The 24,361-nt window shown below is 42.1% G+C and overlaps 1 protein-coding gene across 7 annotated transcripts in view; it reads right to left on the reverse strand.

Moving 5' to 3' along the window:
• The window catches only part of NOCT (nocturnin), a 28,960-nt gene extending 5,900 nt beyond the window's left edge, over window positions 1-23,060 (reverse strand). The window contains exons 1-2 of one of the 7 annotated variants that reach the window (XM_042935481.1): window positions 22,631-22,674; window positions 1,634-1,671 (exon numbers count right to left, since the gene is read on the reverse strand). Coding sequence is in view for 4 of the 7 variants with exons in the window: in XM_042935475.1 (XP_042791409.1) it covers window positions 22,631-22,820 (190 nt within the window). In the remaining 3 variants the exon portion in view is untranslated. Of the gene's footprint in view, window positions 1-1,633; window positions 1,750-10,776; window positions 14,248-22,630 lie in introns of those variants that run through there. The other 6 variants (XM_042935479.1, XM_042935480.1, XM_042935475.1 and 3 more) reach the window with 6 other exon arrangements.
• Between the last annotated feature and the right edge of the window lie 1,301 nt (window positions 23,061-24,361).

The raw sequence follows: 24,361 nt of genomic DNA on the forward strand, positions 1-24,361 counted from the left end.
ATTATCTGGCAGGCTGACTGACTGCACCTGAAACCAGCAATCATATTCACTGTCGCAGGACACAAAGGCAAATTCAAATATTTACCACCAAATGTCCTTAAACATCAAGGTCAATAAGCAAGCAAGCATGCTCTCTATTGTTCCTTTTCATCAACTCAACGTAGTTTTTTTTTCCCCCAGCAAGAAAACTAAATAAAGGCAAAGAAACAAACACATCATACATTTAAGCAAGCCTGTTCTCTCTCACACATACATGCGCAAACACATGCACACACCTGTCTCCAAAGTGCTTGATTTGAATATATTAAAATATTTTTGTCAATTTGCTTGCCTATCTGAATGCATGGGTCCAAAGGAAGAGATTTTCTTCTGGGCTGGTAGTACAACTTTGAAAATCTTTCTTCTGTACTTCTAGTTTTTAAGAAAAAAGAAGTGAAAGGTCTTACTGGTTTTTCAAGTGTAGTCTCCAGAAGAGTAGCACCACCCAAACTGTAGACCGGAATGTCACAGAGCACCACAACAAACTCCCATGTTACCACGGGGTATTTTAAATTTGAAATGTACAGCAATATTTGACGTATGTCAGGCTCTAAGCAAGCTACTAGCCTGATGTAGCTTAGTTTCATTTGTCAGGCTGAGTTTTGGGGTGGTTACTGTGATAAAAAAACAAGTGTGCAAAAATGAACATGAAAAAGAGAGGAATAGCGTCCAACAGGAGTCTAGGGTCGGAGGAGTTATTTGAAGCCAGAAAAACCATCTTGAACCACATTTCTTTTTAAAAAGTTAGGAACACCTTCACATAAAGAGAGTAACATCCATTTTCAGACAATGAATGCAAACCAGAAAGACATGCCCAGAAAGCAAATCAAAACTGTATCTCACTACAAATGCAAATGAGCTTTCTTATCATTAAGAAAATGATAGTACAGCCTAAATCAGAATTAAGAAACTCAGAAATGAGGCAAGAATCAGTAATTAAAAAAAAAAAAGATCATTTGAGAGATAGTGGCAAGTATTATGTGCTTATTTTAAGCAAAGACACAGTTTTGTGCTTAAACTTAAGCAAAGACGATCCAACATATGGGTAAAAGGAATTCTTGAAGCAGGAAAACCAATGCAAGGAAATGAAACAAATACTGAAAACTATAAATCAAGAAAACTTTTGAGAGTACAAATCATGGAGGGTTGAATTAAGTTCTGGAGAGGTAATTTCAGCATGGTAACTATAGTTAATACTACTGTACTGTATACTTGAAATCTTCTAAGAGAGTAGACAGATCTTCAGTGATCTCAACACACACACACACAAGGTAACTGTGAGGTGACAGATGTGTTAATTAGCTTGGTTGAGGTAACTATTTCACAGTGTATTCGTATACCAAAACATCATGTGGCATATACCTTAAATATATACTACTTTATTTGCTAATTATACCTCAATTAAGCTGGAAATAAATAAAATGGTTTAAAAGATAAAAACTATATGAGGTTAAAAAAAAGACATATCATGGATATATTTAAACATTACATGCATAAAGGTCTACCTTCTCTTTGCTATTCTAAAAACAAAAAAAGAAAAAAAACCTTACAAAAACAATATTTGAAACTACATATTGAAAAACACATCACATACCTGAGAATACCAACCCAGAATGAGCAACACCAACTGGACTGTAAAGAAAAAGAAAATCCCTTGGGCATCTAGGCAAAAACATCGAGTTAACTTGTAAGGAAAGTAAATTAAAAGTATCATCAGACTTCAATTGCAATGTTTTATGCCAGAAGAAAATGAAGTTGCATATTTGAAATATATAACTCAAACTTTACATATATGGCTCATCTACATGTGAGCAAGGAATTTATATCTAGCAACATGGGAATATTGACTGACTCCATCAGCCCTTCCTGAGCAAATGAGTGGGGCTGACAAACTAGCCAGAGGTACTTTTGCACAGTCCTCCAGCTAAGAATGGTTTTAAAGGTTGTTAAAAACATACACAGACACACACACAATATGGAATAGGATCACTTTTGGCTCTCAAAGCCTAGATGTTTACTATCCAGCCCTCTTCAGAAAAATTTTGCCACCTCTGGAACTAGAGCACTAACTTCAGACCAAAATGGTAGGACTTTGATATAAGATGGGTGGTAAGCATTAAACATACTGCTTAGAAAATCAAGTCTAGGGGCACCTGGGTGGCTCAGTTGGTTAAGCGGCCGACTTCGGCTCAGGTCATGATCTCACAGTCTGTGAGTTCGAGCCCCACATCGGGCTCTGTGCTGACAGCTCAGAGCCTGGAGCCTGTTTCAGATTCTGTGTCTCCCTCTCTCTGACCCTCCCTGTTCATGCTCTGTCTCTCTCTGTCTCAAAAATAAATAAACGTTAAAAAAAAAAAAAAAAAAGAAAATCAAGTCTAAATGGGGTTGAGAGAGTACATTATATAACGGCTATGTGATCCCACAATGAACTTACAAAGATTTAATACAGCTGAGAAAGGGGGCAGGGAGTAGGGACCACAATGACGAAAATATATTTATTTAATTTTTTTTTTTTTTTTTTGAAATATATTCTAGGGGCATCTGGGTGGCTCAGTGGGTCAAGCGTCTGACTCAATTTCGGCTTAGGTCATGATCTCGTGGTTCATGAGTTCAAGTCCCGCGTCGGGCTCTACACTGACAGTGTGTAGCTTGCTTGGGATTCTTTCTGTCTTCCTCTCTCTCGCTCTCTCTCTCTCTCTCTCAAGAATAAATATTTAAAAATATATATTCAATTTAAAAATTTTAAACTGGGGTGCCTGGCTGGCTCGGTAGGAAGAGCACACAATTGATCTAGAGGTCATGGGTATGAGCCCCATGCTGGGTGCACAGATTACTAAAATCAAAATACAATAAAATTTAAAAACCTGTAAACTGTTTTCAGAGATCATAATTAGTAGTGGTAGTGTTTGCATTGTTATTATTGTGAGACTGTTGCGTAGGTATGAAACAAAGCAAATGGATATTCTAACTCCATCATTCTCTGTTGTCCTTTTTTGGGTTTAGTTTTGAAAATGCATTTATAGACTTTTAGCCACAACACTCAAGGAAAACACTCTTGTTAAAGCCAACCCATTTTGGACTAATTGCAATGATTAAATCTGATCACCTATCTGTTGACTCAGCCTCTCAAAGTCTTTCAGTGGTTTTCAAAAATTAAATCTGCCCTCGAAAGACAAAGCTTTATAGCAAACACAATGAAGGCACCTTGTGGCACAGCCAAGTACTCAGGCCTGAACGGGACAGATGTCAACACACCAATTCCGCTCCTGGTTCCGTCAGTGTTTAACTGTGCCCAGCTCTCTATACCTGCTTACCCAGCTTTCAAATGAGGGCCTGTCAAAGGATCCTCATTTTCTCGAGATTTTTTTTGGAAAATGAATCAAGGTTAGAACTGGTGGCAACCTCAAAATAACATTTCTATTATTTGTACCAGAGACACACATATTTCTCTTGAGAAAACTTGCATGTACCATTCAGAATGACTTTTATTCCTCTCATATTTGAGGCCCAGAATGGACAATTTCACATATTAACAGAACAGCTGACCCTGAACACAGGTGGAACATGTGATTCAATTATATGTGGATTTTTCACAGTACAGCACTCTAAATGTATTTTTTCTCCTTATGATTTTCTTAACATGTTCTTTTCTCTAGCTTGCTTTCCTGTATGAATACAGCATATAATACATTTAACAGACAAAATATGTGCTAATCGACTGTTTACATTAGCAGGAAGGCTTCCTGTCAACAGTAGGCTATTAAAGTTTTGGGGAGTCAAAAGTCACATGCAAATTTTTTTTACATGCACATTTTTAACTGTGCAGGGGGTCGGTACTCTTAAACCCCCTGTGTTGTTCAAGAGTCAACTGTACCTGGGTATGGAATGCACTGAAAATAAGCCTTTAAAGAAGTTTTACTAGCGTAGACCTCTTGCTCTTATTTCACTGTGGATTCATTTAGCTGCAAAAGATGTCATTAGGCTAAACTGTGAAGATTCTAGGTAGAGGGAAATTGTTAGGGAGCATTATTATAGTCTTGTCTCTGCTCCTTAGATCTTAAAGAAAACTGAAAGATGGTCCCTAAGATGGACTGATGCAAGCGTGAATACCAAGTTCTATAATAACAGTGACCCAGCACATGCCTTCTAATGGTAAAGTACCTGGGAAGCTGACTAATCAATCAACCAACGTGCTGCACAGTGAGCCTGAACTAGAAGAGAGAACAGATGATGCTGAAAGATGTCTCTGAGGTCTACCCACTCCTGGAGGAGGGCGTCAGTCTATGCCTTCACTGTACACTATACAATTTAATCTTTTACTCTCTTGGGTGTGGTCTTGGAGAAAACTTTTTTTTTTTAATGTTCATTTTAGAAGGAGAGAGCATGAATGGGGGAGGGGCAGAGCGAGAGAGAGAGAGAGAGAGAGAGAGAGAGAGAAAGGGGGGGACAGAGACTCTGAAGCAGGGTCTGGGCAGACAGCATCGAGCCCCACACGGGGCTCAAACTCACAAACTGCAAGATAACGACCTGAGCCAAAGGCGGGCACTCAAGTGAGTCACCCAGGCACCCCAAAACTCTAATCTTCTTAATCTAATCTCTCAGTCCTCAGGGATAATCTGTTGACAGTACATTAATTTTACATTCTTATTTCTCTATTCCCTGAGTTTGGGGATGGGCACTCATACCAATAAGATGTGTGTTAGATCTTTTCTCTCAAGAAATTAACAAGTGTTTGGGGAAAGATTAATACACGTGAACTAATGAGAGAAAAACCGAGTACTTACTATGCGGAATGGGCTAGGGTAAATAAGGGTTAAAATAATCAGAATGGATAACAATACCCAGAAAAAGACTTAAAATATGGAGCTCTAATTGCTGACTAAAACACTTGGCCCATCACAGGTAGCCACCATAAAGTCCTGCTTCCCTCTCTCAAACACACACATACTGGACACTAGCCCACTGGACACAGACCAGTGAACTGACTAAAATCTGTCTTCATGGAGCTTCTGCTGTAGTGGGGAAATACAAGGTGATAGTCATCTGGTGAAAACGGCTATGGAGAAAAAAATGAAGAAAGGGAGATAGGGAATGCTAGCAAGTGGGGAGCTGCTAATCCGTGTGGGATGCTCAAGGAGGTCTCACTAAAGGATGGAATTTGAGCAGAGAGGTGAAGATGGTAAGGCAATAAATTCATTAAGTCTTATGGAGATCCAATGGGAGAACAAACATTCTGGGCAGAGGGAACAGCAAATACAAGTCCTGAGAAAGGACCACGCTTGGCAGGGTTCATAAATAGCAAGGCACTGAAATGATACACTGAATGAATAAAGAGCTAAGTGAAGCAGTGAGGACAGGGGAGCAGATTATACAGGGCACTGTAGGCCATTCTAAGGACTTGAGCCTTTATCTGAGAGGGGAAGCCACTTGAAAATGTTAAGCAGGAATAAGAATCTGATTTACAATTAAAAAAATCTCACTGGCTGATGTCTTAAAAATACACTACACCGTAGGGAAGTAAGGGCAGAATAGAAAAAGCCATCAGAGGACAATTACAATCATCCAGGTGAAAGACAGTGTCAGTGTCATAGCTTAGACTAGTCAGTGACAGCAGTTAAAGTGGCTGGATTATGAATACTAAAATTGGAGCCAATAAGTTTTGGTGATAAACTGGATGTGGTCTGAGAGAGAAGAATGGTCAAAAAGGTCCTGAGCATTGCCAGCAGAGCAACCAGAAAGAGGAGGTTTCCAATACTAGCTAGGAAGATTTGATGGGGTTTGCAGAAAATAGGAGTTTAGCAATTAGATACGACTAGGGTTCAGGAGAGAGGTACACACTGGAAATAAACGTTTAGAAGTTAGTGGACACTTGAGACTAAAGTGAGTGTAGAGAGAAAACAGGTCAAAGGATTGAGCTCTGCAGCAAACCGGGAAAGATGTGGTGAAAATCTGAGGATGACAAGCCAGAGAAGTAGAATAAGGGGATCCTATTCTGGAATCTTCCTGGAAACAAAGCAAAGAAAGTGTTTCACCCATGAAGTAGTCCCCTCTTGTGCCAAATACTACTGACAGTTCAAGCAAAACAAAGACTGAGACCATCTGGATTTAGCAACATGGAAAACTTCAGTGACTTTAACAATAGCCATTTCCAATTTTTGGTGGAGTTGTGGGGAAAAAAGGAAACAGGAGAGAGTAGAGACATATTTTGAGGAAATTTTGCCCTGAAAGAGAGAGAAATGTAGTGGCTAGAGATGGAGGCAAGAGAATTTTTGGAGGCTATTATACATGTTTAGTTTGCTAATGGGGGGGGGGGGGCGGGTACCAGAGGGAAAAACGCTGAAGCAGGAGACTTTGGACATGACAGGCATGAAGAAGCCCACATATCCTCTCCCCCCCAAAAGCACTATAAACCTGAACAGAACTGTCAAAACCAACTATGTCAATGCTCTGGATACAGACCAAAGGCATACAACAAACAGAAGCTTCTGTTCATGAAAGCTACTGAACCCTGCACCAGGGCTAGTCCCCCCTGCCCCTCAAGCTCAATGCAAGTAGTTCAACTAGGGCAGCAAGGATACCAAATTATCAAGCCCAGGCCCTGCTGGCCTCCCTGGTGAGCCTATCAAATATTTAAATAAGAAATGACACCAATTTTCACAAACTGCCATTTATTGCTTCCCACGTACAGCCCCTCTAGGAGACAGTCTGGCAGGTTTTTATAAAGCCTAGACTTACATATGGCCCATAACTCGTGCCCCTAGGTACTTTAGCTAAGTGAATTGAAAACTTCTGTTCCTGCAGAAAAATACACACACAAATGTTAAGCAGTCTTATTAATAATCATCCCAAACTGGAAGCAACTAAGATGCCCTTCACCATGGGAATGGATAAACAACTGAATAACACGGTATCCAGCCGTGAAAAGGATCAAGCTGTCGATTTGCAAGAGTCATCCTTGCAACACGGATGGATCTCAACTGCATTCTGGAAGTGAAAGAAGCCAGATCCTAAAACTTACCTATTATGTGACTGTGTTCACATGCCATTTTTGAAAAGGCAAAACTATAGATTAGTAGTTGCCAAGGGATGGAGTGGGGAAGCGGTGGCTGACTAGGGGAATATTTGGGGTGATGGAACCAATCTGCACAGTCCTAGAGTGGTAGAGACACGATCCTATGCATTTGTCAAAATCCAAACAACTGTCTGTCAAACTTTAATGTGTACAAATTTAAAATATCAACCAGGAGGTGGGACGATCTCAAGAGGGAATGCAGACTTTGACAAATGAATCTAACTTTTTACAAATAAATGTATGGCAATCTCACAGAAGGGGTTCAGTAAAAAGGGAGCTATTGATCTGAGTAATTTTGGAAAACACTGTTTAATGGGAAACCACATGGCTCAAGACGAAAGGAACAGTATTCTAGTTAGTAAAGTTTCTCACAGGTGTAGTAGGTGTTAATCTCAAAACTGCTTCATATATATTGGTGTTGAACAAGTAAAGGGGTAGTGGATGATGGGAACCCTATTTCTCACAGAGACTGAAGTTAAGTTAAAGAGCAAAAAAGGCTACAATGAATCATGTGGTCAGAGACAGGATGAATTCATGTTTCGCTTACCATACACATAAGATGTACAGATACAGAAATAACTATAGATATGTGTAGGATTCTGATTTTCCACTTGCTGTATGCCATTAGCTAACAACTGAGTTATCTCTGCCATCAACCTGCTTTTATGCATTCTAAAAACATGCATTTTATATCTTTATATGTCCAGGATTATTGTAAGGATAAAAATAAAGATGAGTCTAAAACATTTCTTATAAAATATAATCTCTCTCCGAGAGAGAGAGAGAGAGAGAGAGAGAGAAAGAAAGAGAAAGAGAAAGAGAAAGAGAAAGAGAGAGAGAGAGAGAGAGAGAGAGAGGCAGGCGCCTGGGTGGCTCAGTTGGTTAAGCATACCACTTCAGCTCAGGTCATGACCTCACTGTTCGTGAGTTCGAGTCCCGCATCGGGCTCTCTGCTGTCAGCGCGGAGCCTCCTTCAGATCCTGTCTCCCTCTCTCTCTCTGCTCCTCCCCGACCTGTGCCCTCTCTCAAAATTAAACATTAAAAATATGTTTTTTAAAGACAATATAAGAGGTTGAAAGCAGACATGTATACAATTCATACAAACACAGAGCACATAACTAAATTTGTTTTAAACTGTTTTTTTGTTTAAAAAAAAATTTTTTTTTAACGTTTATTTATTTTTGAGACAGAGAGAGACAGAGCATGAACGGGGGAGGGTCAGAGAGAGAGGGAGATACAGAATCCGAAACAGGCTCCAGGCTCTGAGCTGCCAGCACAGAGCCCGACGCGGAGCTAGAACTCACGGACAGCGAGATCATGACCTGAGCTGAAGTCGGCCGCTTAACCGACTGAGCCACCCAGGCGCCCCATGTTTTAAACTGTTTTAAACTGGTAGCACATACGATCACAAAAGCTAGGAAGTCACTGCTGGAAAGTTGTCTCCGTGCTGCTCCAGAGACTTCAATTACCCCAAATTATGGATAATCTTCCCTGACGTCTGTCTTTATATTTCTGGTATCCAACCTAGATTTTCTATACTTCAAAAATATTCTTCTCAAAAAGTCATGAGACAGAAAGAAAAGAGGGATTTGGGGAAGTCCCAACTCATTTTTTCCCATGTGTTCGGTTTTTCTTTTCTGTTCCTAGTCCCAAGAACATATGAGCTTACTTAGTTATTTCTTAAGGCTGTATTTCCCAAAACTTTCTGGTAACATACAGACATGTCAAAGTAAGTGCAAAATCCCAAGCTAGGGAATTAATAACTAAAAGTGAACACATAAAGACTTCACATATGGCAGCTCTTTCTGCCCCGGGGCCCTGTCCCCATGCTTTAAGAAAACCTGTTCATTATGCACCAAGGGGAAAAAACCCAAAACAACACTTCACATACTATTTTTGCACTTAAAACACAGTGCCAGCCAAGACTCAGACCCCCATAAGGACTACAATGTAGTAAGGCTACAAAAATTTCAAAACATAAGAAAACTAAAGATTATTGGGCACCTTTCTTTCTCCCCATCCTAAAAATGATGCCAGTGACCACTAAGGATTACTGAATACTTAACAGGCACCATTTACAAATTCTGGGGTGTCTGCGCGGCTCAGTCAGTTAAGAGTCCAACTGTTGATTTCTGCTCAGGTCATGATCTCACGGTTTCTAAGATGGAGCCCCACGTCATGCGATTCTCTCTCTACTTCTCTCTCTCACTCTCTCAAAATATATAAACTTAAAAAACAAACAAACAAAGACAGAGAAAACCCAGGAGCACCTGGGTGGCTCAGTCGGTTAAGCATCCCACTCCAGCTCAGGTCATGATCTCGTGGTTCCCGAGTTTGAGCCCTGCATCCGGCTCTGCACTGACAGTGTGGATCCTGCCTGGGATTCTCTCTCCCTCCCTCTCTGCCCCTCCCCAACTTGTGTGCACGTGCACTCGCTCTCGCTCTCTCAAAATAAACTTAAAAATAAACAAACAAACCTTACACCATTTACAAATTCTGCTTGCTCTAACTGCATTTTCAATTAACTCTCATAACAATCCTAGGACGTAGGGACTCTTATTATGCCCTTTTTACAATGAGGAAATGACTTGGTATCAATTCTCATTGTTTCTCACCTGTTTTTTAAAAATAGCATTCATTTTGTTCTTTCAGAGAATTAAAACAAAATTTCTTTCCATACATAAATACATGTCCAATTTCAAGATTTTAAGTCATCCTAGTTCAAGTCTTATGCCATAATAGGGGTTGCTATGTGGCACTTTAAAAAGATCTTCAAAGGTTCAGGATGCTCAACATCCAAAGCCAATTTCCTCAGGTGAGACAGTATAAATAATTCGTCCCCGAAGACACTGAAACGTATGAAATACTGACAAAAACCTCTGCGCTAAACTTTATTTGGCACTCATACTGGCTTGTAGGTGAGTTTTTTATGTATTTAGAGATGAGTATTTTCTTTTAAGTTCTTCTCAGTACAAGGAAGTCACCCTTTTTTTTTTTTTTTTTTGAATGTTTATTTATTTTGAGAGAGAGTGAGCATGAGCAGGGAAGGGGCAGAGAGAGAGAGAGAGAGAGAGAATTTCAAGCAGGCTCTGTGCTGCCAGCGCAGAGCCCCATAAAGGGCTCGAACTCACGAAGCGTGTGTGAGATCATGACCTGAGCTGAACTCAAGAGTCAGATGCTTAACTGACTAAGCCACCCAAGCGCCCCTGGAGATTGGTATTTTTGATTTGACCCCATATTGTATTTGTTCCCCCTCCCCACCCCACCAGGCATTTTACTAGAAAAAGTATCAGCCATCATCCTCAGTGTGATACACATTATATAATTTATACAGGCAACAGGCAGATCAAAACAGATTTCTTATGACTAGTTATGATTTAGCAATACCATTCCTGCCTTTTTCTTTTTCTAAAAGCGTATTTCCATATACATTTGGAACTGGGTATCTTCACTCCTTGCGTAAATACCTCACTGCTATTCTACTTAATAGGAACAAATACTTCTTCCCTCCCTCATAATAGCCTTTAAAGAGTTGCCAGAGAATTCAGATTTAGGTTTCTGAAATACCCATTTAGTCATCCCTTTCCTAGAAAACAAGGCAAAAGTGAGCTAATCACTAAAATACAGAATACAAGTTTACTCTTCATATCACCAATTATACATACTTCTAAAGCAACAGGCAGACTACAGTATAAGTTCCTGAGTGCCAACCGTCAGAGGGAAGTGATGAAGACTTAATGAAACACCTTCACACCATAATCAGAATGCTGGATGAGAATCCTAACAGTTAGACCCAAACTGACTGGGCCTAACATTCCAAGCAGTCCTAACAGCACTCAGAAATCACAACAGAAAGACATCTCTCCACATAATGTTTCTCTAGTTACCCAGCAGTTGCATACTCTGGAGCTTGCCCAAATCAGTCTGCGAATAATTTCTCTCACAAGTTTAGTCTCCTGAAACTGTGGCTTGGCCAAAAAATGCTGATTAAACGCCAAAAACTAAACAAAAACCAGGATAATCTGCATACACACCTGGGAAGCTGCTGGAGCTCACCAACCCTGGGCCCAAGGAAACCTCAAAGAGCAGAGTATACACAAACTGCAAACGACCAACGTCACAGGAAGCCATCATGGAAAGAGCAATCCTGTGCTGCCATCTGCTGGCCATGTGTTGAAACCTCAGAAAATTTACTTCCCTTGTTCAGCAGCTAATTTTCATTAGGCTTCTTGGGGTAACTAACCAAATACACACACACACACACACACACACACACACACACACTAGAAAAGATGCCAAGAGACAGCAAAGCCCCAAGGAATTCTGTCAAACACTGATGAAGAACTGCCTTACACTGGTAGTGCGTTTTATGGTATACTGAGCACTTTTACTTGTGATCTGTTACCCTCTCAAAAACTCCTTGGCTCTTTCATAGATGAGGACACTAAAGTTCATAAGCTTAAGTGACTTGTCCTGAGTCACTATGAAATGTAACTATCTAGAGTTTTGTGAGACTGCAGTTGGGACCCTCTCTCTGTGGTGGTCGGCAGGTCGACCTGGTAAACACACACAACCGCCTTCAAGTTTTGTGTAGGAGTGTGGACGTGTAGCACATTAAATCCTGGATTCTAGGGGCTGGATTCTAAGTGCCAATTTAGGAAGAGACGACTTTCCGGTGAGGGTTAAGTATTTTAGCCAACGTCCAGTCTTCAAATTTCTGTTGTTGAGCACTCCTGACTGAATGTGACAGGCATGCCTGGAGCACTCGGCAATCAGGTATGTTCTTACGTGAAACCCCTGCGGCCAAAGCTTCAACTTTTCTCAGTGAGGCCAGGCCATAGTTTAGCAGAGGCAAAAACAGTTGTGAACGCGGGGACTCAAGTTAGGCTGCCTCGCTTCAAATCCCAGTTCCTCCTTTTACTAATAGGACCCTGACCAAGTTAGCCACCATTTTGCGCCTCAGTTTCTTCATCTGGGCATCACTCTAATGTACTTCACTGTGTTACTATGAGGACTGAGTTAAACCAGATATACATCCTAACTGGTCAGTTAAAGCTTAGCTATTCTACGTAGTGAAGCTCACTTTCCGGGTTTAAAGGGAAGGCTGTTCACTTTTGAAAGCCTGGCATACGCCATACTGCTTCCGTGTGTTTTCATTACTCTTTCCAACAATCTGGCAAAGGAGGTACCGTATTCACCATTTCACAAAAACAGATACTGAGGTTATGACATGAGGACACAGTTTTTTTTTAAGATTGCACAATTACTGAGAGGTCTGGCTCCGGAGAAAGTTCCTCGCACCTTGGACTCTTGCTCATCAGCATCTCCGACAGCACGGACAGCCAGGACAACTGCCATGCTGCCTTGCCAGGGCACACACGGGAATAAACAGAGGTCGAATTCCACCTGCTCCATCTGCCAACGTCACTGCCGCCACGGCACATGCGCTGGCAGGGCACACGGTGTACAAAGCAGTGTAACAGCCTGCACGGCAGTGCTAGAGACACAAGTGAAGGTCGGGACTCTCAACCGAACGCGTCTAAAAATACCAGCACATAGACACAGTGGGACAATCCGGACGACCTTTCCTCTCCAGGCAGCAGGGTATACAAGAATGCCAAAACGTTTTCCAGGCTCAGCCACACTTTCAGCCATGCCAGATTCATCTAGAAAACCTCACCACGGAAGAAGAAATCTCTCCACAGTAAGAGCTTAGGTTGCCCATTTTAATTGGTGCTCAACTGTGAAGCTGGCTGACCAACCATTTTCACAAACTGGGCTTTTTCTAGCTCAAAGTGAAATGTGAAAAGGTAGAAAAACTAACAATGTGGTGGAACTGCTCCCCACTAAGACATGAAGTCTGTGTTACTACACCTTGCCCCCCAAATAGTGCATTTTTACAGTTATGAACGGAAACGTGAAAGCTAAAAGGAAAAATCTGCTGACAGTACAGACATTTTCCCTTGTGACCAGGAGTCCACAAACTACAGTCCATGAGCCAAATCTAGCTGGCACCCTGGTTTTGTGCTGCCTGTGGTCTTTCATTTTTTAATGTTTGAAAAAAAAATAATAATAGTTCATGACATGGGAAGACCGTATGAATTCAAATTTCGGTGTCCAATTAGTAAAGTTCATGTCCTGTCTATGGCTGCTTCTACACCACGACGGTAGAGTGGAATAGTTGTGACACTGACATATGGCCCACAAGGCCTAAGGTATTTCCTACCTGGCTCTTTACAGAGAAGGTTTGCAGACCCCTGTTCTAGATTCTATTGAAATGCAATTGTATAGCTAGTTTGTATACATTTCACAAAACCAATGAACCATTTTCAGTCGCTTCAAATAGGGGAAAACAATTTGCACATATAAATTTCCATGGCCTTGCTTGAATAGTTAAAGGTACATGTAGGAAAAGAATGATCTTTCACCATTTGAACTGAAACTGTAAGTGGCTTTAAAATCTCTATTCATACCACTCAATTTTCAAGTGGGAATTGAAACAAATAATTAAAAATATATATAATAGGAATTGATATGTTAATACACTCAATAGGTCACTGGGCATGAAGTACAACATACATTTACCCTCTCCTTCATTAAGAGCTTTCAGGAATAAACTAAGTATATTCAAATTTTTAAAAAGGATGAAACGATAATATGGGAAAACAAGAAAGGATGCCATCAGTGGACCAAGAATTTGGAGGAATTCCAGGAAGACAGAAACAGATTTGCATTAACAGAGAAACCAGAGGGGAGGAAAATGTAGTACAAGTTACCAAAGGTGCATTAAATATGGTTCTTCCCAAGGGAGCTTTGAAGAAACTCCAAGTGGAGTCAACAAAGATAAAGGGCAGGAGAAGCTGAGGGGCAACTGTTAGGGTAATTCATTCAAGAATGGCTTTTGAAACAGCTGTGCTAATTCCCCCACGTCCCCTGTCTTCCCCAGAAGCAAGGGTGGCTTCTGCCTGTGGGATAGAACCAGAGAACAGCTTCAAAGAAAAGGGGGAGATGTGCCTTGGAAGGGCTCCCAAGGATGACAGATCTAAAAGGAAAGTAGACCAGGAGCCCCTGGCTGGCTCAGTCAGAAGAGCATGAGACTCTTGATCTCAGGGTCATGAGTTTGAGCCCTATGCTGGGTGTATAGATTACCAAAAATAAAAACTCGAAAAAAAGAAAAAAAAAAAAAAAAGAAAAGCAGACCAGATCAAGGTCTAACTCTGACCTCAAAAATATTTTTATGGGAATGCAAGCTGGTGCAGCCACTCTGGAAAACAGTATGGAGGTTCCTCAAAAAAACTAAAAATAGAACTACCCTACGACCCAGCAATTGCACTACTAGGTATTTATCCAAGGGATACAGGTGTGCTGTTTTGAAGGGACACATGCACCCCCATGTTTACAGCAGCACTATCAACAATAGCCAAAGTATGGAAAGAGCCCAACGGTCCATCAATGGATGAATGGATACAGAAAATGTGGTATATATACATATATACAATGGTATATTTCTCGGCAATCAAAAAGAATGAAATCTTGCCATTTGCAACTACGTGGATGGAACTGTAGGGCATTATGCTTAGTGAAATTAGTCAGAGAAAAGACAAAAATCATATGACTTCACTCATATGAGGACTTTAAAGAGACAAAACAGATGAACATAAGGGAAGGGAAATAATATAAAATAATATAAAAACAGGGAGGGGGACAAAACAGAAGAGACTCATAAATATGGAGAACAAACTGAGGGTTACTGGAGGGGTTGTGGAGCGGGGATGGGCTAAATGGGGAAGGGGCACTAAGGAATCTACTCCTGAAATCACTGTTGCACTATATGCTAACTAATTTGGATGTAAATTTGTAAAAATAAAAAATAAAATAAAAAAAAAGAATACTTTTAAAAGTAGGGAGTTAAACAGATTAGTGAACACAGAAAGAAGACTTCCTAGCTTTGGCAAAGGTAGAGGTCTCCAACCTGCTCTTGGGAAACCTGCCTGTCCAACCACCACATAACCTTCTACTTACAGAACCGTGTAAACTGTTCTCCCCCTTAGGGGAGGCCTGTGGGAGAACCAGGCTTACATATCTGCATATATTTAAAGCTACAGGAGAGTATTATGGACACAAAACAAGCTTCTATGAAAAAAAGCCACAGAGAACTAGAAAATGTCTAGAAATTTTTTTTTTAAGTTTATTTATTTGAGAGAGAGAGCAAGAGAGAGAATTCCAAGCAGGCTCTGTGCTGTCTGCACAGAGCCCAACATGGGGCTCGACTAGAAAATGTCTAGAAATTTTATTTTTTTTTAAAGTTTATTTATTTGAGAGAGAGAGCGAGAGAGAGAATTCCAAGCAGACTCTGTGCTATCAGCACAGAGCCCAATGTGGGGCTTGATCTCAAAGCATGAGATCACAACCTGAGCCAATATCAAGAGCGATGCTTAACTGACTGAGCCACCCACGTTCCCCTAGAAATTTTAAATGACTGCAAAACAGAAATAGTCAGAAAAACTGACAAAATGGATGAGATAAAGACATTAAAAAATGACAGAAGAGACACAGGATAGATCCACATGGTCAACAATCTGTCTAACGGGAGTTTAAGAACATGAGAATAGATGACAGAGTTGATAAAATAATCCAAAAAATAACAAAGTTTTCCTGTACTAAAGAAAGGTATGGCTTTAGATTAAATGGGCTTGCCCAATGCTGAGACATTTTTCCTGATGGAATTTTGGAACACAAAGTGTAAGAAAAATCCTGTAAGTTTCTGGAAATACTCATAAAGACATTTAAAGTTTTGAGGACAGAAGATTTTTATTGACGGGCACGCGTTATTCCAGTAATTTTCTAAAGACTTAATTTAAAAATTCATCATGACTTTTTTTCTAAATAAAATTCAGAACGAAGTACTTGAAAGAGAAACCAATTCCAGAATACGTCTCAGGATACCTATCTGACCTATTAAGATTTGAAAGATAAACTTCTTTCAGTAGTCCCTGGATGATGGCTAACATTCATGACAGCAAAACATAAAAAGGAAATACAAAACTATTATATTCCAGGTATCTTTAGAATCTGCAAAGTACTTTACTGTGTACCCTGTACTGCACGAGACACTCAGAGTCACAAGTGTGCCTGCAGACTAGCAACGACCTGCCCAAGGACCGGAAGCGCAAAGAGCTGGGAGCAGGAAGATAGTGGGAACAGGCAGGGCAAGTGTGAGGAACTCTCCGGACATCCTGTGGAAACAATTCTTTACTGTACTTCTGTCTGCACTGTACCTTTTACTTTCCTGGACTTCCCACACTACTCTGATTCTGAAGATGGAACAAAAAAGGTTTTAAATTTTTCTTCTCTGCACAGTCCCTCATCATCTAACAGCATAATCTAACTTTTGGAGGCATGAGAATCAATGCACTGGTAAGAAATTTCTAGCAGGCTGCTATGCATTTAGTAAAACAAATCTCCTCACTGGCAGTAAAACAAATCTGTGTGGTAAGAGGCTCTCCGCCTGGGCTATACATCAAAATCATCGGATGCTCAGGCCCCATGAGTTAAAATTCAGAAGATCTGAGTGGGCCCAGGTATTTTTAAAAATCAATTTATTTGAGAGAAAGCACAAGTGGGGGAAGGGCAGAGAGAGTCCCAAGCAGGCTCCACACTGTCAGCATGGAACCAAATGCAGGGCTCCATCCCATGAACCTTGAAATCATGACCTGGAGGGAAGTCAGAAGCTTAACTGACTGAGCCACCCAGGTGCCCCACCCCTCCCCCAGGCATTTTTTGATACTGAAAGGAGAAAAAAGTATTTCTGGGGAGACATTCAAAGTAGTAATTTTCTTTATCCCTCTTTCCCCTGAGCACTCCTGCCCACAACAGATACTGAATTCTTGGTAACCGGTATCTTAAGTGTTGCTTTGACACCAGCTAAAATCATCCACTTGAGGTATTACTCCTTCCTGTGGGAAGGCTGGTTTTCACCTATTCTAAGAATAACAATAAATTCAAAATATTTTGGCTGCTTTTCATGAAAGTACAATTGAGTTTATTTTTAAAAAAAATTTTTTTTAACGTTTATTTATTTTTGAGACAGAGAGAGACAGAGCATGAACGGGGGAGGGGCAGAGAAAGAGGAAGACACAGAATCTGAAGCAGGCTCCAGGCTTCGAGCCATCAGCACAGAGCCCGAAGCGGGGCTCAAACTCACAGACCGCAAGATCGTGACCTGAGTTGAAGTCGGATGCTTAACCGACTGAGCCACCCAGGCGCCCCCAATTGAGTTTAGTACAGAGCCAAACACCCATGCACATTATCCTTGAATTTCTCAGTATTTATTCAAGTATGATAACCATTTTCAAGTATATAAATCCTGATTAGAATTTAAGCAAATGGGGCGCCTGGGTGGCTCAGTCGGTTGAGTGACTAACTTCAGCTCAGGTCATGATCTCACAGTTTGTGGGTTCAAGTCCCGTGTCAGGCTCTGTGCTGACAGCTCAGAGCCTGGAGCCTGTTTCGGATTCTGTGTCTCCCCCTCTCTCTGTTCCTCCCCTGCTCTGTCTCCCAAATATAAATAAATGTTAAAAAAAAAAAAAGAATTTAAGCAAATATAGGGGTGCCCAGGTGGCTCAATTGGTTAAGCGGCCGACTTTGGCTCAGGTCACGATCTTACATTCATGAGTTCGAGCTTGCGTCAAGCATAGTTCAGAGCCTGGAGCTTTAGATTCTGTGTCTCTTTCTCTCTGCCCCTCCCCCACTCACACTCTATCTCTCTCTCTCTCTCAAAAATAAGTAAACCTTAAAAAAAAAAGAATTTAAGAAAATATAGACACTTCCTCTTTTCTTCCTCCTCCTTCCAAAAAAATTTGGAAATCGCCTCATTTATTCATTAGTAAACATCATTGAAATCTACATGATACTACATTTATCCACACTGCTACACTTCCATTACAATGTCAGTCTCAAATTTTTCCTCACTGAATTTTCTTAAATGCACCAATTCTTTCCTTTTTTTAAAAAATTTTTTAATGTTTGTTTATTTTTTGAGAGAGAGAGCCAGAGCGTGAGTGGGGGTGGGGGTGCAGAGAGAGAGAGGGAGACACAGAATCCGAAGCAGGCTCCAGACTCTGAGCTGTCAGCACAGAGCCCAACGCAAGCCCGAACTCATGAACTGTGAGATCATGACCTGAGCCAAAGTCAGACACTTAACTGACTGAGCCACCCAGGCACCCCTCCTTCCCTTTCTTAAAGCCTGCTTTTTGTTCAGGTAAATGTTCTTACTCAGAGGCCTCCTAAATTGCCTTGGAGCCCAAGTTCAAAGATCTTAACACTCCTCCAGAATCCTCTCCCAGGTTTCTCAAATTTTCCAGAAATAAATACTTTTGAAAGGAGGAGTGGAGCTTATAAAATACTCGCCAAGTTTTCCAGAAAGAATCACCTGGGGCACTTGTTAAATATTCAACTTGGGGTGCTTGGGTGGCTCAGTCAGGTAAGCCTCCAAGTGTCCGACTCTTGATTTTGGGTCAGGTCATGATCTGGCAGTTCGTGGGTTTGAGCCCCATGTGTTTGAGCTCTGTGCTGACAGTGTGGAGCCTGCTTGGGCTATTCTCTCTCTCCCTCTCTCTCTCAAAATGAATAAACACACACACACACACACACACACACACACACACACACACCAGGTTTCTCCTAGGAGGAAATGATTCAAGTACATAGGTGAAAGACAAGAAATCTGTCTTTTTTTTTTTTTTTTAATTTTTTTTTTTTCAACGTTTTTTATTTATTTTTGGGACAGAGAGAGACAGAGCATGAACGGGGGAGGGGCAGAGAGAGAGGGAGACACAGAATCGGAAACAGGCTCCAGGCTCCGAGCCATCAGCCCAGAGCCTGACGCGGGGCTCGAACTCACAGACCGCGAGATCGTGACCTGGCTGAAGTCGGACGCTTAACCGACTGCGCCACCCAGGCGCCCCAAGAAATCTGTCTTTTAACAACTGTCCCAGATTCTAGAAGTACATCTTTTCTGATGGTATTCATTCATCACTGCTTCCATACCTGCCACCTTCTCATGTGGTCTTTTCGCCCTGCCTGTCATCACTGTGCTCCCTTCCAGGGATGTACCCTCCTTTCACCTATTCAAAGCACTTTGCTTCCCAACAAATCCAGCCACACTGATTTCTCTTTCTTCTCAATTCCTGACACAATTAGTCATGTGATACAATATTTGGCCTTTTAAGTATACTGTATTCAATAAAACTTGTGGACTGAATGATGTCAATTTATCTTCTTTATTTTTTCTAGGTCAAGTCCAGTGTTGAGACAGTAAGCAAGATTAAATGCTTTGCAAAGGTTCATACGTAAATGTGTTGAATGTGATTCTGGAGCTATGGTTATTAACTCAAACACCCCCAATAGCTCACTATTTAAACTATTAGCACTGAATGCTACAGGAAAATGATACCTTAGTTCTCCCACAAGGAAAGCAATTTATTCTGTAGGAACTTGATAATTACAAGCTTTCCCATTTCTTCTCTCTCATCAACAGCTTACTCACAGAGTTAAGGGACATACTAAATAAAGCCACCTCTTGAAATGAGCTGGTATTTGCTTTTAAAATTGTCCCAAGAAAAAAAGCAACATGTTCCAGGGGTGGCGAACAGTCATTCAGCCAAACTCTTAATTATCTGAGGAGGAGGGATCTGGAAGACAGCACTTATAAACCCACAGATGACTCCCCATGGCATTTCATCCAGTACAGTAACCGTGGCAATTGCTGCTTCTTTATGGGGGTGCTGTCCTTGTGTGAGAAAAGACAGCAAAACACTTAAGTTGTTTCCAAGTTCCCCTTTAAATTCTAATAACCTAGGATGTGATGACTGTACTCGTCTTTCTAGTGACCTCCGATGGACTGCCAAGGGACCTACGTTATGAAGGAAATGATTATCAAATGGAGTCAAGGGTTGGGACTCATCACCTACCCCCAAGCCTCAACAAGAGACTCTCTGGAGGGAAGAGTAGCTTTCAGCTACCTGAGGACTTCTCTTGCCAGATGTCTAAACTTTGGGGCATGGAAGAATAATGGGGAGGTTTATTCTTATTGTTAGCTTGTTAAGTAATGTGGAATCTGTTAAGTAATGTGGAACCAATTCTTTTAATAGGTCTCTAGTAGGATCCATTAGTCTGCCATTTTTAAAAGCACTGAATGCTGGTTCTGGGGCTCTTTGGAAAACATTTTACTGGGGGTTTCTTCTCTCACCCTGCCAGCTGCTTCCATGCTTCATGCTTTTCCCTTTTTGTTCCTGCCTTTCCCCAAATAAAATGATGTAATTTCTTTCAATCTTAACCATGCTTCAAGGCCCAGCTCAAATACCAATTACTTCTTGAAGACTAAAAAGATCACCTTTGCTGAAAGGGACCTCCCCATCTCTGGCACCCTTGTGTCATGAGCAAACCTCTAACTGTAAGAGAATAAAAGGTGTTTCATTTCATTCAACAGTTATTTCTTTTTGTAAGTTCTTCTCTCTTATTAGGCAGTAAACTCTATAAAGGCAGACTAAGGCTCACATTCTTTTACTTCCTGTAATAAAGCACCTACAGCGTGTGTAAGGCATTCTGCAAAGACTTCCTGAATGAATGAGTGATCCAGCAATGAGTAAATGAATGTATTCACATTTCTTCTCTAACAAGTAGCTGAAGCTAAAACTGCATGAAAAAGGAAAACTGCCTAGATTTATAGTAACTGTCTATGATATCATAAGCATCCTAAAGCCTTTCAGTTTCTTTATTTGTAAAACTAGGGGGTTTCAGAGACTTTTTAAAAAGTTCATTAAATACCTGTATCAAAAGCCTAATGTTCCAAATACTCTAACCTGACCTTTTTTCCTCAGCCAACACCACAGCTATCTGTATCACACAAGCTATCTGTATTCCCAAGATGTAACTACGGACAAACTCTGCCTAAGGGACTTTGAGATCTGAGCTGGTTCTGGAGAAGACACTAACTGGCTTTCTCTTTTACCTCTTCTTCTTCAAACCAAACAACATTCCTCTTGAAAATTTCCAGCAAGAAAAAACACTAACAGTTATTAGGTGGCACCCATCCTAACAGCTATTTTCACACAATGTGCCAAATTCCTACAGAGTGGGGGGGGGGAAGAAACCCTGTGAATTTCATGTAATCGACATGTTCATCACACTACAAAAAACAAAAAACCAAAAAAACTCAATAGGACTGTCAAGTTCACCCTTTGTAAAGAATAATATGGAGTTGAGTCTAAAGTAACCAGTTTAGCATCCTAATTTTAAAGGTACATCTCAGCCTAAACATCTGCTAATAATCTGACAAGAGTTTAAAGTCTTTTTTTTTAATGTTTATTTGTTTTTTGAGAGAGACAGAGTGCAAGTGGGGGATGGGCAGAGAGAGGGAGACAGACTCCCAAGCAGGCTCCTGGCTCCTAGCTGTCAGCAGAGTCCCAAGCAGGGCTCGAACTCAAGAAACAGATCATGCATGACCTGAACTGAAGTCGGAGGCTTAACCTACAGAGCCACCCAGGAACCCCGAAGAGTTTAAAGTCTTGGCTTCAATCACGTTTAGATTTTAGATTATCACTTTCATTAATAAAAGAAAGTCCCATTAAACATATTTTTTCTACTGCTCAGTTCTTAAATCAATCCAAAACTTTCTGAGGAAAATGTATTTATAACCTAGGATGGCTATACAAAGGTCTTAAACAGCAATAACCTAACTTGAGCATGGCCAAGATACACTTTTTAGTGTGATGTAGTAATTGCCAGATTTGAAAGAGAACCTTCATTCTTATTTAAAACAGTATCATTACTTTGTAGGTAATTTTTAGCCTCAGCAATGTGTCCTCAGGCAGAAACGGAGGTGGCAAAAAAGGTAAAGTCCAGGGTATGTATGTGATGTATCACACTGGTTCTTGACAAACGAAGGCATCGCCTTTACAAGATCTTAACCCAGGTATACAGTACACACAGATTGACCTAAGTAGTAAGAGTGGAAGACTCCGGAAAAATCCAAATACGTAAATGTAAAACCAGTCAATGTGTGTTATAATGTAGTCAGCATAACTTTAAAGAAATTCATAACATCTAAATCATGCAAGCTCCATGATCAAAAAATACCACTTTCGATGGCTTTTTTTTTTTTGCACAAAATTTGCTTAATTAGCGCAATAGGAAGTAAAACAGACACAAGTTAATTTGCGGCCTTGGAAGGGGCAGATTTAGCGTTAAGAGCGAGAAATACCAAAGGCACCGCATCCAAGGATCAAACGGGACCCTGAAAGGTGTTCCAGTTCTTGCTGGACGCAAACCCCAGGATAGGCAGGGCAAGGGGAAAGCGGAAAACGGGAAGAATCGTCTGTTCGGGGAGAGGAGGGCCGGCTTCCTGGCCAGAACCCCACACCCTGGCAGCCCCGGGCTTCCCATTCATTCCGCGCCGTCCCCAGGAGGCGGCCGCGGGTCGGCAGCCGCGGGGTTCTCCGCCCGGTACCGCGCACTCACCTGTTCGGGAACACGACCTCGCGGCGCCCGAGGCCGCTGAGGCCGCCGCCAGGAGCCGGGGGGACGCGGGCCGGGGGGCGGCCGCCGGCGGAGGCGACTGGCGGCGCAGCCCGGGGGTGGGCAGGCGGCGCAGGCCGGACGCGTCCCTCTGCAGCAGGGCGGAGCAGAGCCGCCGCGGGCTCTGATACATGCCGGGCGCCGCCGCCACAACCGCCGAGGCCCCTCGCGCGCGGGAGGAGCGGAGCCTGGCCGAGGCCGAGGCGGGCGAAACGAGCAGACTCTCGGGGACCTTCTGAGCGGATGCTCCCAGGCTCCTAGTCGCCCAGCCCAGGCCTGAGGGCAGTGCTGAGCAGACCAGCCCGAGAGGGAGACGCGGGAGCTACGGCAGCTCAGGGAGCAGCAGCTCGGTCTGCCGCCGGCCGGCGAGAGCTGGAGGGTAACCGGCTAGCGCAGCGCGCTGACAAAGCGGGCGCGACCAAACGGGACCAGGAGGGGGGATCCATGGGACCGGACCCTGGCGCGACCAGGCTGCGGCTCCCTGACTCGGAATAATAGTATTTTGAAAGGAAGGGGATCTTAAGCTCTTCGTAGGGCGGAGGCTGTAGAAGATCTCAAGTAACAAGTATCTGTTAGAGTGTTTTAAAGGAATGAGCCTCCCCTTCCGCTGGCTGGAATGGAAGCGCCCACAGGCGGAGGATCCCGAGACAGTTCAGGGCTGTGGCCCTAGGGACACGTGTGTGTCCAGGTGGAAGACCGCATCCGTATGTGCGTGTGAGTGTATGTGTGAATACGGCAAAGGGCGTTCGCCTCCGGTCCCTTCGGAAGTATGTGTTTCATTAAACGAAATTGAGCGTGTAAAGCACCGACTGTGTGCGAAGGCCATGATGGATAAGACAATGTCCCTTTCTTCAAGGGTGCTCTACTCAGGCAAAGGGGGCAGAAGATGGCAAGAGAAATCAGACCATAAAGCTCTACAAGGTAGATTAAAATCAGTGCCACAAGATCCACAAGCGTGACAATCGAGGTTATAACCGGCTTGGGTGTTCTAGGTTTATTAGAATTGGCATTTGAGTTGGGCCATGACTAGGAGGTCTAGAATTCAACACATGTGGAATTTGGGAGGGGAGCGGTGGTGATTTATACACGAAGAAAGGAAGTAAGCAGAAAGCCCTGGTTGTATTTGTGGAAACAACTCCTCTTGGTTATGTAGGATGGAAGCTAAGGAGTAAGAAGACAGATGCTTAGATAGGTTATAGTGTGGATGGCAGAGATTATACCAGACTTAATTTGGTAGAAGATGAGAGTGGTTGATGTTTTGTGAACTAGGCAAAGATATGAATTAGGGTCATGTTTTAATTGGAGGTCGTGTATTCTTGGCACATGAAAAGGCAGGAGAGGGGCACCTGTATGGCTCAGTCTGTTGAACATCCCACTCTAGATTTCTGCTCAGGTCATGATCTCATGGTTTGTGGGATGGAGCCTTTCATGGGGCTCTGTGCTGACAGTGTGAGCCTGCTTGGGATTCTCTCTCTCTCCCTCTCTCTGCCCTTCCCCCGCTCGCACTCTCTTTCTCTCTAAAAATAAATAAATAAACATTAAAAAAGAAAAGGCAGGAGAGAGTTGACCAGCTGAAATGAAAGATAATCTAGATCTGCATCTGGTACTAGAAAAGAATGGAAGAAACTTCTCCAATTGGGCTGGAAATGACTAACCAGGAATGAAGTGGGGGAG

Source organism: Panthera leo, chromosome B1, assembly GCF_018350215.1.
Source record: "Panthera leo isolate Ple1 chromosome B1, P.leo_Ple1_pat1.1, whole genome shotgun sequence".
NCBI lineage: Eukaryota > Metazoa > Chordata > Mammalia > Carnivora > Felidae > Panthera > Panthera leo.